The sequence below is a fragment of the Pararge aegeria genome, chromosome 14, assembly GCF_905163445.1.
Source record: "Pararge aegeria chromosome 14, ilParAegt1.1, whole genome shotgun sequence".
Lineage (NCBI taxonomy): Eukaryota > Metazoa > Arthropoda > Insecta > Lepidoptera > Nymphalidae > Pararge > Pararge aegeria.
Genome location: NC_053193.1, coordinates 15200433 through 15217361, shown reverse-complemented (window position 1 = coordinate 15217361; position 16929 = coordinate 15200433). Strand labels below are relative to the sequence as shown.

General features: G+C 35.9%; 2 protein-coding genes across 2 annotated transcripts; one reads left to right on the top strand and one right to left on the bottom strand.

Moving 5' to 3' along the window:
- Positions 1-7: 7 nt before the first annotated feature.
- On the bottom strand, positions 8-3528 carry LOC120629396 (DNA excision repair protein ERCC-6-like). Its single transcript, XM_039898330.1, has one exon. The coding sequence runs from the start codon at positions 3349-3351 to the stop codon at positions 217-219; it is 3135 nt and encodes a 1044-aa protein (XP_039754264.1). The 5' UTR covers positions 3352-3528; the 3' UTR covers positions 8-216.
- A 374-nt stretch (positions 3529-3902) lies between these two features.
- Positions 3903-16834, top strand: LOC120629117 (protein abnormal spindle). Its single transcript, XM_039897895.1, has 8 exons — positions 3903-4020; positions 4113-4307; positions 4640-4837; positions 5803-11532; positions 12293-12479; positions 13385-13566; positions 14193-14312; positions 15186-16834. Exons 1-8 carry the CDS (start codon positions 4009-4011, stop codon positions 15525-15527), a joined length of 6966 nt encoding a protein of 2321 aa, XP_039753829.1. The 5' UTR covers positions 3903-4008; the 3' UTR covers positions 15528-16834.
- Positions 16835-16929: the final 95 nt, after the last annotated feature.

The window sequence follows — 16929 nt, the reverse complement described above, 5'->3', positions numbered from 1 at the left end:
AATGAAGTCTTGATTAGAAGTTTATCTTTAGTTTCCCTCTCAGAAATCAGATATCTTAAATATATCTCTATATGCTTTAAAAAGAGTTGGCAACTCAACCTATAACATCTAATTTAATAGAGAGAAGAGGTGAAAATCAGATATTAATTTTTATCACTTTAATTGTGTCTAAGATACAATTAAACAAATAACTTATTTTAGTTTTATGTACATTTATTATGAAGAAAATTTTATTGCTTTTACAGCTTTTTTTGCTTTTTTAACGGCTTCTTCTCTTATTCTGTGCCTTTTCTCTTTCTCAGCTAATCCTACGACTACATCGTGATGTAAAGCATTTTTAACAGTTGATTTAGCAAAAAGCTTGCTTAAAACATAATCATCATCATTGAGACATTTTTCTTTGATATTTTTGTCCCCTTTACATTTCACTTTTTTAATAGAGACCACGTTTTCTAATTTGGATAATGATGTAGAGTTCTTTCTTTTCCTTGATTTTTTAAGTTTGCCTTCATTTTCTATTGATGAACTGGGCTGCGCTGCATCTACATTATCATTCAGTTTTTCAGTAACTATTTCTCCTTCTTCAACTTGTAAATCTGTTACTTCCTCAACTTTCTCTTGATTAATTAATACATCTTTAAGTAAGTTTTGTTCATAGTCTACTTTTGTATGCTTATTAATTATATCTAATTCAGAAAGCACATTCTGGAATGGAACATCTGTAACTATATCATCTATTATATTAAGTTGGGGTTCTTCAATTACGGGTGGATTAAGTAACAACTCTCTCTTTTTCTTATATTTTTCACGAGGATCTTCCTGTGTTATTGCCTGAAACTCAATTTTAAGTTTTTTACTTATTTCTTTTGCTTTCTTTTTCATTTCTTCAAATTTTCGTTTTGAGTTTGATACACTATTAGTGACCTTATTTTTCTTAGTCTTAGGTTTAGCTGCCATATCTACTTTTGTATGTTTGAACAGAGCAGCTGTCTCTGTATCACCTTCACTGTTTAGATCTTCTAGAGTGAACAAGCCCTGAAGAGTGCTAGTTGTTAAAACATTTTTTTGATTTGGATCTATTAAAATTTTATTACTCAAAAAATTCTTAAAAATTTGTCTCTGATAAATTTTTTCTTCAATTGTTCCAGCAGACAGCAATCTATAAACTGTAACATCTCTATTTTGACCAATTCTCCAGGCCCTTTCCTTGGCTTGATTGTCAGTAGCAGGGTTCCAATCAGGATCATAAATGATAACTCTATCAGCTCCTGTTAAATTCACTCCCAATCCTCCTACTCTTGTAGTGGCAAGAAAAACTAAATATTCAGCATTTTCATTGAAGGTCTTAATTAAACCCTGTCTCTGACTCACAGTAACACTACCATCCATCTTTAAATATTTGAATCCATTATTTTGTAAATGCTGCTCTAATAAGCAGAGCATTGACCGAGACTGCGAAAAAAGAAGTGTCCTGTGCCCTTGCTTGAGCCAAATTTTTAATAGAGAATGGACCACAGACATTTTACCAGATCTTTTCCAGTGACCAAATGTTTCCTCATCTATTTGTTCATTATCTTCTTGAGCTTCATACAAATATAGATCAGGATGATTACATATTTTCCTAAGAGTTGATAAAGCAACAAAAACTCGAGCCCTTAATGGTTCCCCACTTTTTGAGTCTCTATCTATAATACTGCGGACTGTGCTACCCATGAGGTACCCCATATATAAGTCTCTCTGTTCTTTGGAAAGTGCACAAAATAAAACTTGCTCATTTTTTTCAGGTAACTTAATGTGTTCCTGGACTTCAGCTTTGGTTGTCCTCAACATGTAAGGTGTAATCATGTTTTTGAGAGCTTTAGCAATTTCTAGAGCTATTGCTTCTTGGTACTCAGTAGCATTTGCATACCCCCCTTGAGTAATAGGAACAGCAAAATGTTCCATAAAGGCAGTATAGGTGCCTAGCAAACGTGGCCTCATGAAGTCAAAGAGAGACCACAATTCCTGCAAACTATTTTGCATAGGTGATCCAGTTATTATAATCCTATGGGGGGTTTCAAACTTTTTCACTAGCTTGCTAACTTGGGTGTCAGGATTCCTAATTTTATGGCCTTCGTCCAAAATGATATACTGCCACTTTTTAGACAACAAGTCATTTATATACTTTACAATGCCAGCATATGTGATCAATAAAATGCCATGAGAAAAATGCAAATCTTTTATAAGTTTACTATGATTTCCAGCATGAGAACCGGAGTGGTGAAGAACAGCTACTCGTAGCTGCGGGCACCAGAAATGGAAATGTGACACCCATTGATAAATAACTGTTGCTGGAGCAACTATTATTGAAGGTCCAAGACCGCCCCAAGAACCTTCATCAGAGCCGCATAAACCTGCTAGAAACGCAATGATTTGAACAGTTTTACCCAATCCCATTTCATCTCCAAGCAGCCCTCCAGACTGCACTTGATGCAGCTCCCAAAGCCATTTTACTCCTGTCCGCTGATATTTATACAACTGCTTCCATATATAATTTGGTATGCACAGACCATTTTGCAATTCATGATTCCCATTAGGGTCTTTGTTACCATCAAGAACATACTGTATATCAGCAGAATTGTAAAGTTCATTATAGTTACCCACAGAAGCAGATTTTAAGCTGTTCCTCCAATTATCCACCCTTGTTTTATACAGTTTTGTGTCACCATCATCAACTATTTTCTTTATGTTATTTTGTTTGATGCGTGATGTTGAGCAGAGAATATCTTTATCTTCATCCAACAGAGATAAATATTCTTCATCTTTTCTTTTTTTAGTTTTATTTATTTCAGTGCGCAACGATGAGCTTAAGCCTGGGCAGTAAACGTCTTCGTCTTCTTCCCAAGACGGAAAATATTCTTCATCTTCTTTATCCAACTTTTTTTTTGTTTTATTCGGTTTGATTCCCGATGATGAAGCTAAATTTGGGCAGTAAATGTCTTCGTCTTCAGATGGATAATATTCTTCGTCTTCTTCAGACTTAGGTGTTAAATTATTTTTGTTATTTTGTTTCGGCCGTCTAAACGGTAAAGTTGGGCAGTGAATGTCTGTTTCTTCATCGGAAGATGGTATATATTCTCCCTCTGCTTCATGTTTATCTGTCGATGCACGAGGCTGGGATAATGTTTTGGTACCACAACGTTCGCGAACATGATTTTTCTGATAATTTTTGTCTTGTATTTTTGAAATTCGATTCGCCAATTTCTTGCTCTTATGGGAAACTGATTTCTCCTTGGTTAGTTTCACTTCCTGTTTTTGTTTTGCAAGGGCCAATTGAGTAAGCAAATATTTATTTAGAAAAACATCAACCATGTTTAATGCAAGCTTGTCATTTACATATAAAATATCACAGTGATTTAAAATTTTTGAATACACATACTCTGTTTATAATGTTAATAATCACTGAGGTTTCAAATTAAAAACTTTATGCTTGTACTAATAAATTCAAACAACTATTTGTTGTTTATTTTAGTGTACAGCTGACAGCAGACGAAAATGATTTTCTTTCATAAGTTTCCGGCTTTAAGTTCTTGTTTATTCAAAAGATACACAGACACAAAGCCTGTGCTCATGCCCGAAGAATCAAGGCCCGAAAAATCGCAAATTCACCTGAGACCAATTTATAATTTACTTACTTTCTAATAACAATATAGTAATTTTATCATTCATCCTCATTTTATGAGCTGGTAAAATAAGTAAGTTTGGCAGTATTTGAACAGTGCCAATCAACCACCCAATTCGATTGACCGTGATGTGTGAACAAGACATAATGCATAAACATGGTGATTTGTCAGAGAATAGTCAGCGACAACGATATTGTTGACGGTTATTTACACTTTTGAATTTGTAATTGCATTTGAAGTAACATTTATTCTTAGATTAGAATAAAGTTGGTAATATTTAACAAAAATGATACAAGTAAACTAATTAAGTTTATCATTGTTGTATAACTTGGTTTTGTAGTGCAAGATGTATTTTCAGGTACAGACAGTATTCAGAAGGATTATTTAAACGATATATACAAATCTTTCAAATCAAGTGCAAGTTTCAGTATGCTCTTATTTTTATTATAGATCGAAAACACACCAGAGAATGTTAAAAGAGCTCGAAAGAAGGAAAAGATTCAAGAGGCAATTCAGGAAGAATGCCCCAGGCTTATTCTAGCTCCCTTTTCCAGACCTCCCCAAGTGATATTTGATAATGTCACAATCGGAACATCATGTGAAAAGGAATTAGAACTACTCAATCCAACAAAACAGGCTCAACAGGTAATGATATTTTGTAAAAGTTTGTTTGATCATTTTTGGGCATCAATTTATAATTTTTCAACTTTTAACTGGGGAGTTAATGAGGTTTAGAGGGCTAGCCTCTAAACCTAATTCAAATCCGATCAAATGGAAAACTGGATTGTGAGATTATGTATTTTAAGTAGGAGTTAGGAAATGTTTTATTTTTGTTTGTGTGTATGTTTATTATGCTTTTAAAATATCTTGTTGACTAGGTATATAAATTTTATGATAATCGTTTAAGTGGTAAAATATCTAACAATAAAAGTGGTAAAGTAACATAAAAACATTAAAATATTTTTTATTTATCGCAGATAACCCTGGGAAAGTCCCTGCCTCCAGGATTAGTCATTCATTTGCCAGAAGAATGCTTGGAAGTGGAACCGGAGACATGCTACTGTGTTTGCATGGAGTGGACCCCCACTCAGCTGACATCACTACGGGAGACAATACGATTCACAAATGACAACAGAGGGAGATATGACGTCATTGTTGTCATGAAATCTGTCATGGTAAAGTATTGAAAAATCTAAATATATAGTTTATTACAGTTGTATTAAATGTATAGTTAAAGGTGGCTATATCCAAATACCAACTGTATTCAATTTTTTTTTATATTTATCATACAACCATTGTTTTTCAATCTGTTGTCTAATCAACTAGCGTTGCCAGACGTCCGGAAAAAGCTGGACATAGTAAGACTATTTTATTGCAAGTCTGGCCAAAATAAACAGTGTTAAGCATTTTACATTTTGTAAAGAGTTGATAAATATTAATCTATAATTTTTACTGATGACTTTGTCTGATTAATTATAACATACTTAGACTGACTTCACATTCAATTTTATTGATATTATATTAGCACGGGGTCACAGGCTTTGATCAAATAAAAAATAATGGTTGGTCACAATTTCTATTATTATTCTTTTAATTTGATACAAGATTTAAATAAATAAGAACACAGGAAAAAATTGTAAATTAACACGCTCAGTCTTTTGCACATACATTTACACAATTAATGTGATCGCAGTGCAGTTTTCTAGATTGCCGCGTTGCACAGAGGTGGTTTTCGCAGAAAGAGACAAAACTTTTTCAGTTTTCACACTTTTCTCAGTTTTATCAAATCTCCGTAATTTTCGATAATATACGTGTAAACGGAGAAAACCTCTCCCCTATTGCCGTGCTTTGGAGGGTGAACGTTAATTTTATCCCTTGTCTCCTGATAAGGGATAAAATTAACCTATGCTATCTTCAATGCGTTTCGTGTGCGCCCCCTGCTACGCGCTGTACACGATACGCGGTTGGTGTGACGTCTTACATACTTATCGGATTGACGATTCATACGATACAACTTGTGTTGCCACGCACACGTGCGGCACACGCCAAGAGCACTAGGTTTGCATGGCCCTTAAACGAAACGATTTTAGACATATTATGCACACAAAAGTTTGTAAAGATATATCCTTCTTATTTTCAGCCTGCTAAAGCTAAGGGCAACCAGCAAAAATTTAAAATATCTCCTGGGAAAATCAAGAAAAGAACAGCAAAAAAATCACCAGTTGCAATCTACAAAAAGAAGATTGAAGCAGTTCGTAGTACTGTGACAGTTAAGAAAACTGTCAATGTTGTGCAGTCAACACAATATAAAATTGTCAAACAAACCGACAAGGAAAATAACTACCCCCATAGTGACTATTCAATTGACTCAAACTATCAAAAATGTCCTTTCGATTCACCCTCCAGCTTAGATTTTAACACATCTGAAGTTTTTTCTAACATGCTACGCCCAAAAGCGGCTATCTTACACGACACTTACGATAAATCTTACAGAACATTAAAAGATGAGTACAAATCGCTGCCTGTGCCAAACAATATTCTAAAACCTTCTAACAAGCAAGTATATGATAATTCGGCGTCTGACGTATTTGATAATCTTACCTTTACACCACTCAAAAGTATACCATCGAAAAACGAGAAATTAGACAATGGCCCCAGGATAATAATTAGCGTTAATTCCGAGAGTGATTTCGAGGATAGTGTTGATATTAGAAATAGCAATAAAGAAAACGAAACTCATTCAATTATATGTATTACTTCATCTCAGCAGCCGTCCAAGTGGCTGACAGCAGATGATCCCACTCATACCGCTCATTGTAATGAGACACCAATAACAAACAAAAAGATTCCAAACACATCCTCTCCAAAAGACTTGAACAGTCCTAATTTTTCGATCAACACAGATTTTTCGCGTATCAGCGAATTGTCTTTTTTCCCGCAAAGATTTTCAACTGAGCGAAAAACACTGCCAAAAAACAATGAAACTCACGAGATCGTCGACGACTCGAGTATAAATGTAAAATTAAGTTCTGATACCTACACGAAGGAATCCCCTAACACGCCGCTCGATTATCGAGTTAACAAAATGAGTTCTGATTTTAGACATTTGCCTACCTTCGTGAAAGAGCCTTTCCCGAAAATGTGTCGGCAATCGCTTTTTAAAGAACAACAAAACTATAAAGAAGCACATGAAAGGAATTACTTAGCTCAGACAGAACATTATCCATGGCATAGTGATCTCCGAGCGGAAGTGAGGTCCCCGCCGCGATCATTGACACCTCCCTTACAATCTATACCGGAAGAAAGTGTGCAGCTATCAGACACACAAGTGTTGGATAAACACGCCGCAACTTTCACGATAAATCAAACTTTCGATAGGCCTAGTGATATATCTTCTATGTCTGTAACTCGGCAATCAACGTGGTCTAAAAAAGCTGTTAGAGCGGAACCGGCGCTGTGGAAAACGCCTGCCCCTGTAACCAAAAAACCCGCCAAATCTAAAACGAGCATTAAAGCTAAGGAATCACTGAGTAACCAAACAAACATAACCCTTGATACAAATACGACTTTAAATCAAAGCAGCTATCTAAATTATGTTGGAAACGTATATTCCCAGTCTACCACTGTGGATCCGTTTTTGTCATCGACATATTACTATGATAAGGATGCTGTAGAAAATTTGGAAAAGGAATTCAAGAGGTGGCTTAATTGTGTTCTGACACCACCGGCTGATTTGGATAGTAATATCGAGCAGAAAATAGATGTAGGGAAAGCTTGGATCGAAAACCGAAACAAGGAAGTACCCCTTGCCCCGACAAAAGAACAAGTATGCAGCACATATCACAATAGCCACAGGTTGGAAAGCTTACGACGATCGGCCCGGGCCTTGTTACGTAGCCCCGAAATTAACCAAGTGTTCCTCAAGTTACAAGCGCAGATAGAAAAGAAATTAATAGCTATAAGAAACGATAAAAATCTCCACCTAGATATCGGGCTTCAGAGAATTATAATGGAAATCATCCTCTCTTACAACCCCCTGTGGCTTCGTATCGGTCTGGAAGCAATCTATGGTCTCGTTTTACCTCTGAAGTCTAACAACGACATTGAAGGACTAACCACTTTCATCATTCAAAGAATGTTTAAAAAACCTAATTTGAAGAACAAACATTCTAAAACATCAGCGCCCAATATGCTTCTACCCGCTTATATGGAATCAATAAAAAAGTTCACTCTCAAAAAGTTCTTCATCTTAGTGTTCTTCTTGGATCAAGCTAAGCAGAAAAAAATGATACCGCATGATCCATGTTTATTCAGGAGGAATGCGTTATGCAAAGAGAGCAAAGAAATTATAATTAATTTTACGAAAGAGCTAATTGCGGGTATCGGAGATATAACTAGACATCTTCGGCCGCTGGGCTATGTCGTCAGTCACAAGCAGTGTTATTTAGACGAGTACATATACGCAGTTCACAACATCGCAGTCGACATACGGGATGGAGTTCGATTGACGAAAGTAATGGAAATTATATTAATGAGAAAAGGTCTGTTACATCAACTCCGCACGCCGGCGATATCGCGCCTTCAGAAGATACATAACGTGCAAGTAGCTTTAAACGCTTTGAAAGAGGCAAATTTCGTTATAGTCGGTGATATAACTGCTGCTGATATTGCGGATGGGCACAGGGAGAAGACTTTATCTCTTTTATGGCAACTCATACACGTATTCCGTGCACCGCTGTTCGAGAGAGCAGCGAACGTGATCCAGATATGGTGGCGGAAGAAATACGAAGTCATAGTTGAGAAGAGACGGGAAGAAGAAAGATTACTTGCAAAACTGAATACTGCAGCTAGTATAATACAGTATTGGTGGCGGCGCGTTCAGTACAATCGTATGGTCGACCAACAAATGCAAAAAATAACGACAGTCACCATTGTAATACAGAAATATTGGCGAATGTGGCTCTGCCGAAGCCGATTAAGGAAACTTAAATCGAGTGCCGTTAAAATATCAGAGTTTTACAGAAGTATTAAATTAAAACGACAGGCAATAGAAACGCTACAGTTATTGCGTGCTAAAAGGCTAGAATTAAGGCGTAAGTCCGCGACAATAATACAAGCACACTTAAGGCGATGGCTATGTCTTAAGAAATATAAAACCATTCAAAGAAATGTGATACTCATTCAAAGTTTTATTAGACGGTATTTAGTACAGAAGCGGTATAATAGCCTTAAAAAATCTGTTACATTAGTTCAGCAGAAATATAGAGGTAAAATACTGATGAGACAAGCCATGCAAAATCTGGTCGTTAAGAAAGCATGTGTTGTGCTCATTCAAAGCTATTACAGAATGAGCAGACAGCAGAAATATTACAAGAATTTGAAAAAGGCTGTACTGACTGTGGAAAAACACTATAAGGCTTTGATTTTAATGAGATGTGATCGGTTATACCACTTAAAATTGAAACAGGCCGTAATAAAAGCCCAAGCATCCTACAAACGCAATAGAGTGCGTCAAGAATATTTACGACAACGCAAAATATTTGTAAACCTGCAGCGAAGAGTACGAGCAAATCAGGCAATGAAGAAGGATAAGTTGAACTACTTAAAAATACGCAACGCAGCTATCGTTATTCAGATTCATACTAGAGCAAACCAGGCCATGAAAGTTGCGAGAGCAAAATATATTTCGCAGAGAAATGCTGCTATTCTTATACAAAGATATCACCGAGCATATCTACAAAAGAAGATTCAAAGAAGCAATTATCTGCTATTGAGAAAATCTGTGATAGAAATACAAACGCGATACCGAAACTTATTGTTAATGCGTTGCGTAAGAAATGCTTATCGGGAACTGAGAAATGCAGTTTTGTTGGTGCAAAGACGGTACAGAGCCAGGATTTTAATGAGAGAAATACAAAACAAATATCAAGAGTTGAAAAAGGCAGCAATTGTTATGCAGAAAAGATACATAGCTTTACAAAAAATGCGTGAAGAAAGACGGAAGTTTATGCAACTCAAGTCATCCTGTATTAAAATCCAGCACACCTACAGAGCACACTTAAAAGGAAACCAGCAACGGAAAATATATATCAGACAAAAAGAATCGGCAATAGAAATACAAAGATGGTACAGAGCTTTAAAAAAGGCAAAAGAAGTAAAACTACAATATCTTATGATGAAACAATCTTGCACTACCATTCAGAAAATGTACAGAGCGTATATTGCTGGCAAAAAACAAAGACAAGAGTATATTAAAATTAGGACTGCAACTATGTGTATTCAAACGCACTACAGAAATTATTTACTGACGAAAACATTACGCAAAGAGTATCTAGAAATAAGGAAATCGACAATTGTGATTCAACAATTTTATCGATCATGGTTAGAAACAATAAAACATAGACAGACATATCTTAAAATAAGACACGCTACTGTGACAATTCAGGTACGTTACAGACAGTATCGGGTAGCAAAAACGACAAGAGAAGAATATTGTAGGTTAAAGTTAGCGACGATCTGCATACAGCAGAGATATAGAAGTATTATAGCTATGAGAAAAGAGAGAGAAGTGTTTATGAATTTGAAACGGTGTACCACAAACATACAAAAAAGATACAGGGCATTACAAGCAATGCGAAGGCAAAGACTGGTATATTTAAGACAGCGGTCAGCTATTATCACAATCCAGAACAGGTTCAGAGCTCTATCTCTTATGAAACGAGAAAGAAGCACGTATTTAAGACTATTGCAGGCATTTAAAACAATACAAATGCGTTATAGAGCATACAGAAAATGTACCGAGCAGAGAAAGCAATATTTACTATTGAAAGACGCTACAATAAAAATACAGCAACGGTTTAGAGCGATAGTAGAGATGCGTAAAGAAAGGCAGTGGTACTTGCAAAAACGTGCTGCAACTTTAGTGATCCAAAGGCGATTTAGAGCTCGGCAAATGATGATACAAGAAAGGGCTGTATTTATAAAAACAGTTACCTCGTGTATTACAATACAACAGTTTTATAAAGCACGTTTAATAGGGACAAAGCAAAGAGAAACTTACATCGGGATAAGGTCGGCTGCGATAATTATCCAAAAACGATGGAGAGAATATAGAGTAACGAAGATAGTGCGTAATTCTTACATACAATTACGCAATGTTACGATTTCTATACAACGTCATGTCAGAGCTAAGAACGAAGCGCGTATGATAGCGAGAAAAATGGCCGCTGACAAAATCCAGACTTGGTACATATCCATTATGAGACGAAACGAATGCCGCTCTAAGTTTATCGATATCAGAACAAAAATTATTACTTTGCAGGCAAATTTGCGCTCGCATGTTTGCCGCAAGCGTTACCTTTCTATACGACAAGCAGCTCTTACTATACAAAGATGTTACCGCAGTTATAAATTAGCGAAGTCTTTAAGGGAAAATTACGTACGGCTCAGGTGGTCTTTAATAAAGTTGCAAGCTCACGTACGTGGTTTTATTCAAAAGAAACGATACTTTAGATTGCGTACAACTATCCTGACCATACAAGCTGTGTACAGGTTCAAAAAACATAGGGCACTTATGCAGAAACGGAGAGAAGAGGCCGCTATATGTATTCAAAAGAATGTACGACGGTACTTGGCACAATCGCGGTACAAGCGTTTCAGCGAAAAGCTCATTTTCGTTCAGAATATATGGAGAAGTAAGCTGATCACGAGATTGATACGTTGCGAATTCATGCAAAAGAAACGATTGATTACGAAATTGCAAGCCGCTATCAGAGGTTACTTAGCGCGCAAAGAGTTTGAAAGTAGAAAAGAGAGTTTATTAAAGCTGAAGGAAGAAAAGAGACAAAACTGGGCTGCTTCGAAGATTCAGGTTAGTTGTTGAGTTCAATTCAATTGTATTTATTTGCTGATACAGGTAAAACAGTAAAAAATAAGTACATCTTAACTGTAACACGCCAAATTGGCATGCAAATTGTTTTTAGATGATTTAATTGACGGCCGATTGGCGCAGTTTGCAGCGACCCTGCTTTCTGAGCCCAAGGCCGTGGGTTCGATTCCCACTACTGGAAAATGTTAGTGTGATGAGCTTAAATTTTTTTCAGTGTCTGGGTGTTTTATCTGTTTGTTTAGTTAATACTTAGTATTAATGTATATTATTCATAAAAATATTCATCAGTCATCTTAGTACCCATAAAACAAGCTACGCTTACTTTGGGGCTAGATGGCGATGTGTGAATTGTCGTAGTATATTTATAAAAAAAAAAATTATCAATCAATTAAGATTTAAAATTTCACCCATAAATTCAAACGGCAGTGAAATGTCTACTTTCTTAAATATTTTGAATTAAGCAAGACGTTGATTAGTTTTTAGTTAGTTTTCGAGTCGCTTTGTCTAATGTTAGAGTAATATTTTTTTTTATTTAAAGCATTCTTGCAAACACAATTCAAATCTGCCAATTATATTGGATGAATAAGACATTTATTAAGATAGATGCTAGACTAGTTGCTGAATGAATAAGTTGCGGTTCGTTCTAAATGTTTCATCATAATTGCTTAAAACGCACATAAGTAGAAAAGTTGGAGCCGAAAGGTTAGCCTAAAGGTTTATTCATCTCAATTTATTTGTGTAGGCACTTTTCCGCGCCCATAAGACCCGTGTATCCGGTTGCGCACGCGCCGCTGAACTGAGGCGTCGCTGGCGTAAAGGAGCGCTGCAGTCAACGCAGGAGTCACTCCAAGAACGTAACGAAGACGCTCTGGAAGTACTCTCGAATATGTCCGACATTGAGAGTGTGATACGCGCGTTCAAATCACTCGGTAAGTGCGATATTTTTGTCCTTCGTGAAGGCTCGGTTCGTGCACTTGTCTGAAAGCTCGGCAGTTAACGCCCAATGTTAATAATCAGCCTAATCCAGAATTTTCAGATGGCATATTGAATTAAATAATTCTGTCTTTAACTACAGGTTAAGAAAAGGATAGCACAAACTGAATTCAATCTGCCATCTGAAGATTTTGGATCAGATTGATTATAAATTTCGGGCGTAATACAACAGTTACAGTAGGGTCGAGAATGAATGGATAGATGCAACTTTGACTATCACTAAAAACTATATCTTTATATTAACTTGCTACACCTATTCCTTCCTATATTTATGATTATTTTTGCTATGTTTACATGTCATTATTTTTTGTGAATGTCATGGTCACTTGTTATCGATGTATATATAAGTGAATGTGTAGAATATTGTATAAGTTTATTTCTGTATATGGTAAATATGTATATTGTTAGTTTCCTTAATAAATTAACTTGCGATCTACAAATTAAATTAATTGTTCAATGAATGGCAAAATAATATTTATGTTAAGTCAACTGTTTAATATTGCTTACTGTCCAAACTGTCAGACGGCTGAAATTCTACTATTTATTGCTTAAAGCAATTTTATTTAGGAATAAAATTACTTTGACATCCTTAAAATAAGGTTTATTAATTATTACTCTAAAACGAAACAACAACACTGTTATACGTACCCCGTAGTGTCTTTGTTGTAACTAACATATTGTAGCTGCTGTTTGTTATCTTGTGATAAAAAAGTAACCGACGATTCGTTTCTTAGTTGGCGTAAAGCAAGAACAAACCAATAGACTTTCGCATTTATATATATAAGGATCGTGCAACCTGATTGATAGTTGTGAAGTTGTAGTAGTAGTATCTTTGTTTCAGAACTTCTCACCGAAGTTATGCCGATGATGTACGACGCCAATGCGTCCCTGGTAGTCCGTTGCGTGTACGTCTACATGTCCGTGATGAACAGATCCATTTCCAGTGTGGAAGTGTTGAAGTCTGGCGCGGCAGTGCTGGTCAACTTGACCCGTTACAGAAGAACTGGCCCTAAGATATATTTGGTGAGATTTTATTATTATATATTAATACTTCATTACTGCAGCGGCAAGCAAAAGAGGCATTGATCAACGAACGTGTATGTCGCAACAATGCCTAGTTGTGGCCAAGCCTTAGCACCTTCAAATAATGCGCGGCAATTAAAACGAATTAGTAGGCAGAACTTTTATTTCAAAAATTACTTTTTTTTTTTTTTTTTTCAATAAACGGTTTTTTATATGTCTTTGAATGCTTGTTCCAAATTTAAATAAAATTTTTACCACGTTATGTTTCGGAGTAAAATATTGATCCATTTTTAAAATCGCACTACAGATGATATGATATTTGACCGCTAGCTAAATCACGACAGAAATGGATTTTCATACAAGTTTTGCCGGCCGCTGCTCGCATGTATTTGGCCAGTACAGCCATTTTGATTTCACTTGAAAAAGTATGCCAAAATAATGCTCAAACTGCCAAGCATATTTGAGAAGAGTTTTTTTATTTTTTCGGTATAACAAGGTACATTCGTTACTTGATATTTAATTGCTTAAAACACACATGACTTCGAAAGGTACAAATGCTTGCCGGGGTTTGATTTCGGTCCCCCAAAAGACATAATTAATAACATGTCTTTAACTTTAATTTCTAGAGAGATCGCATCACTCAGGCGCTGAAATTCATGTGGCGGTTTTGTAACTCGGAAACTCAACTGTTTTGCATTCTGTCTACGTACATCTGGCTCTTCTCGAAATATGATGCAGCGAGGAAGGTAAATTAAACTTATTTTTATAAATCATTTTAAGTTTATATTTGTTACATTTCCTGCGGTATTCGTACTTGATATAATAAATGCAAAAGTGTATTTGTTTTGTCCTAACTTTCCCTAACTAACAAACTAATCAACTTAATTTTTGGCATAGAGTCAGTTGAAACAACGGAGTAACATTTGGTTTCGTAGGTAGTACGGTTTCTTTATGGTTTTATCCATAAAGAAACCGTAACAAACGCGGCCGAAGAACGCGGGCAACAGCTAGTGAGGTTAAATAACGGCTTGAGGATGCAATATGGGGCGCGCTTAGAACCCTCGTAGCTTTAATTTTAAGCTAACTGAAGTAGTTATTACCGTCGTTTCACTATCATAAACAACATTTGCGTTTTAGCGACATAAATGTAACCGTTTGTGTTTTCACGACCTCCCTGGCGCGTTAAGCGAAGTGATTTTAAGTTTCAGTTCGCGGGTTCGATTCCCGGTGGGAATTTATAATCTCGAAATCTTTTATGGTCTGGTCTGTTGAGAGGCTTCGGCCGTGGCTAATTACCACCCTACACCCTATAGATGTGCCGCCAAGCGATTTCGCGTTCCGGTACGAACCCGATTAGGGGTTTGGTTATAATATAACTTCCGTACTTCATAAAAGGCCAGCCCACTACCATCATAGACTGCATCATCACTTACCACCAGGTGAGATTGCAGTTAATGGCTAACTTGTAGTAAAATAAAAAAAACTTTTTACATCACTTCATGTCTTTGTTGTGTATATGTGTTATTCTATTGTTGGATCATGGGTAATCGAAGGACTTAATCTACAAACTCACTTTCCCATTAAATAATAAGGATTTGTATGAATATATATATTTGCAGGATTTAACCGAATTCCTGCGCATACCAGAAAACCACAAGATGCTCGTGACAATCAAAGGAAACGTCAGTCGAATGAAGAGGATGGCGCAAAATACAAGGAACAATAACGTGTTCCATACACCTCAACCCTCGAAATTTGTTTCGCACACTCGCAATGGATCCAGCCAATGGAATCAATCCCTGCGCGACAGTGGGAATCTTAGTATATGCAGTAATAGCAGTAACAGTTCTTTGTTGCCAGCCCTTGAACCGGATTATGGTATTGCCAGGGTCGACAGGCCTCGGTATTTCGAGGACGCCCAGCAAGCTATTAATTGCCTGTTTGAAGTTTATTCATTATAGCATAGATAATATATTTTCCATACAAAGTAGCGCCATCTAGCATTTTTTATGTAAACTTAGTTTTTAACAAGGAGTAATCATTCTATTGTTTTATCTATGGTTTATATAATTGTATAACGTGCAAAACGTATCCATTATACGTAGGTTAATCGGCTTCACTTAAGTGAAAATTCAATATGGCCAATATGAATAGTTGATTAATTGCCTACAAATTGGAATAAACTCACGAAGTTTTAATTTTTTTTTCATAAACTTACGGTTTTACGTAACTTTTTTTTTCTAAATAGCGTCGCTAAATTTGTTTCATTTTCTGTCTTCCTATGTGCCTTGTTAACAATATTCCATTCCAGTTATTTTTATTTTTTTTCCACCGCTGGATCATTTGATTTAAAGTGCTACTGGAACTATTTCTACTGCTTTTATTAGTTTAGGGCTTGAAGTTTTCGCTACTGTACGCGTCACGAAAGTTGAAATTGGGCGGGCTTTAAGTGCGCTACGGCGTGGACAGTGGAGTGTGTCTAAACGTTTGTAATCTTGCGAGATCCAGTTTGTTTTCTGTGACAAATATAATTTATACATTTATGTCCGGCTATAGCTAGCTATAAGCTATGAAAAAAAATCGCTAAAATCAATTCAGGTGTGAAGCGGTGATAGGTAACGAAGCTTGGTTCATGGTACTTGATGCTAGCCCACGTATTGGGCCACTAAACGCATACCAGAACCAAACCTGAACTAAACTGGCACAACTCAGCCCAACCTGATCATGAGATAATAAGCTTGCGTACGAATGCAATAGTTACAATATGTTACGATAGTCAAATATTAACACAGTGTATAAACATGAATGAAAAAAGGTGGCCACATTTACTCAAGAAAAGTTTTTTTTATAAACACATCACACCAGTTATTTTCTGTATAATTTAATATTTTTCCGCCCTTGCGTTTCTTATTCTTTCATTATTGTATCAATATACTTCGACACCTATTCTTTAAAATTCAAAAATTCAATTCCAACCATTATTTCCTTAGACTTGTTAACATAATTAGCAATTAATTGTTAACATAATTAGATTAGAATCGAGTACATCTCCATCGTTGACTTATGTGGTATTGGCACCATGGTCTGGCAAGAATAATTAAATGTTCAGCTCTTATGTTCTAATTAAAAAATATAGCCATCGATTCAACTTTCGGGACTAGAACTTGCCGTTGCTGTTTTTTTTAATTAAGATGTAAAAAATATTATCTCTTCATAATTATGAGAACTTTATTCTATGTGACTAATTTAATAAATTAATAATGTTCAATGGACTTGTTTTATTTTCTGAGTGTAAATTAAAACTTACTGTTTTCCTTTTCCAATTTTCGCTGTGGAAAGAATACTTTAAACCTTTATGAAGTG

Bases quoted from the DNA above. Each gene is read 5' to 3' on its own strand.
- LOC120629396 (XM_039898330.1), bottom strand. From the start codon at position 3,351: ATGGTTGATGTTTTTCTAAATAAATATTTGCTTACTCAATTGGCCCTT.
- LOC120629117 (XM_039897895.1), top strand. The intron at 4,838-5,802 runs GTAAAGTATTGA...TCTTATTTTCAG, and splicing joins TTGTCATGAAATCTGTCATG to CCTGCTAAAGCTAAGGGCAA. The intron at 14,313-15,185 runs GTAAATTAAACT...ATATATTTGCAG, and splicing joins AATATGATGCAGCGAGGAAG to GATTTAACCGAATTCCTGCG.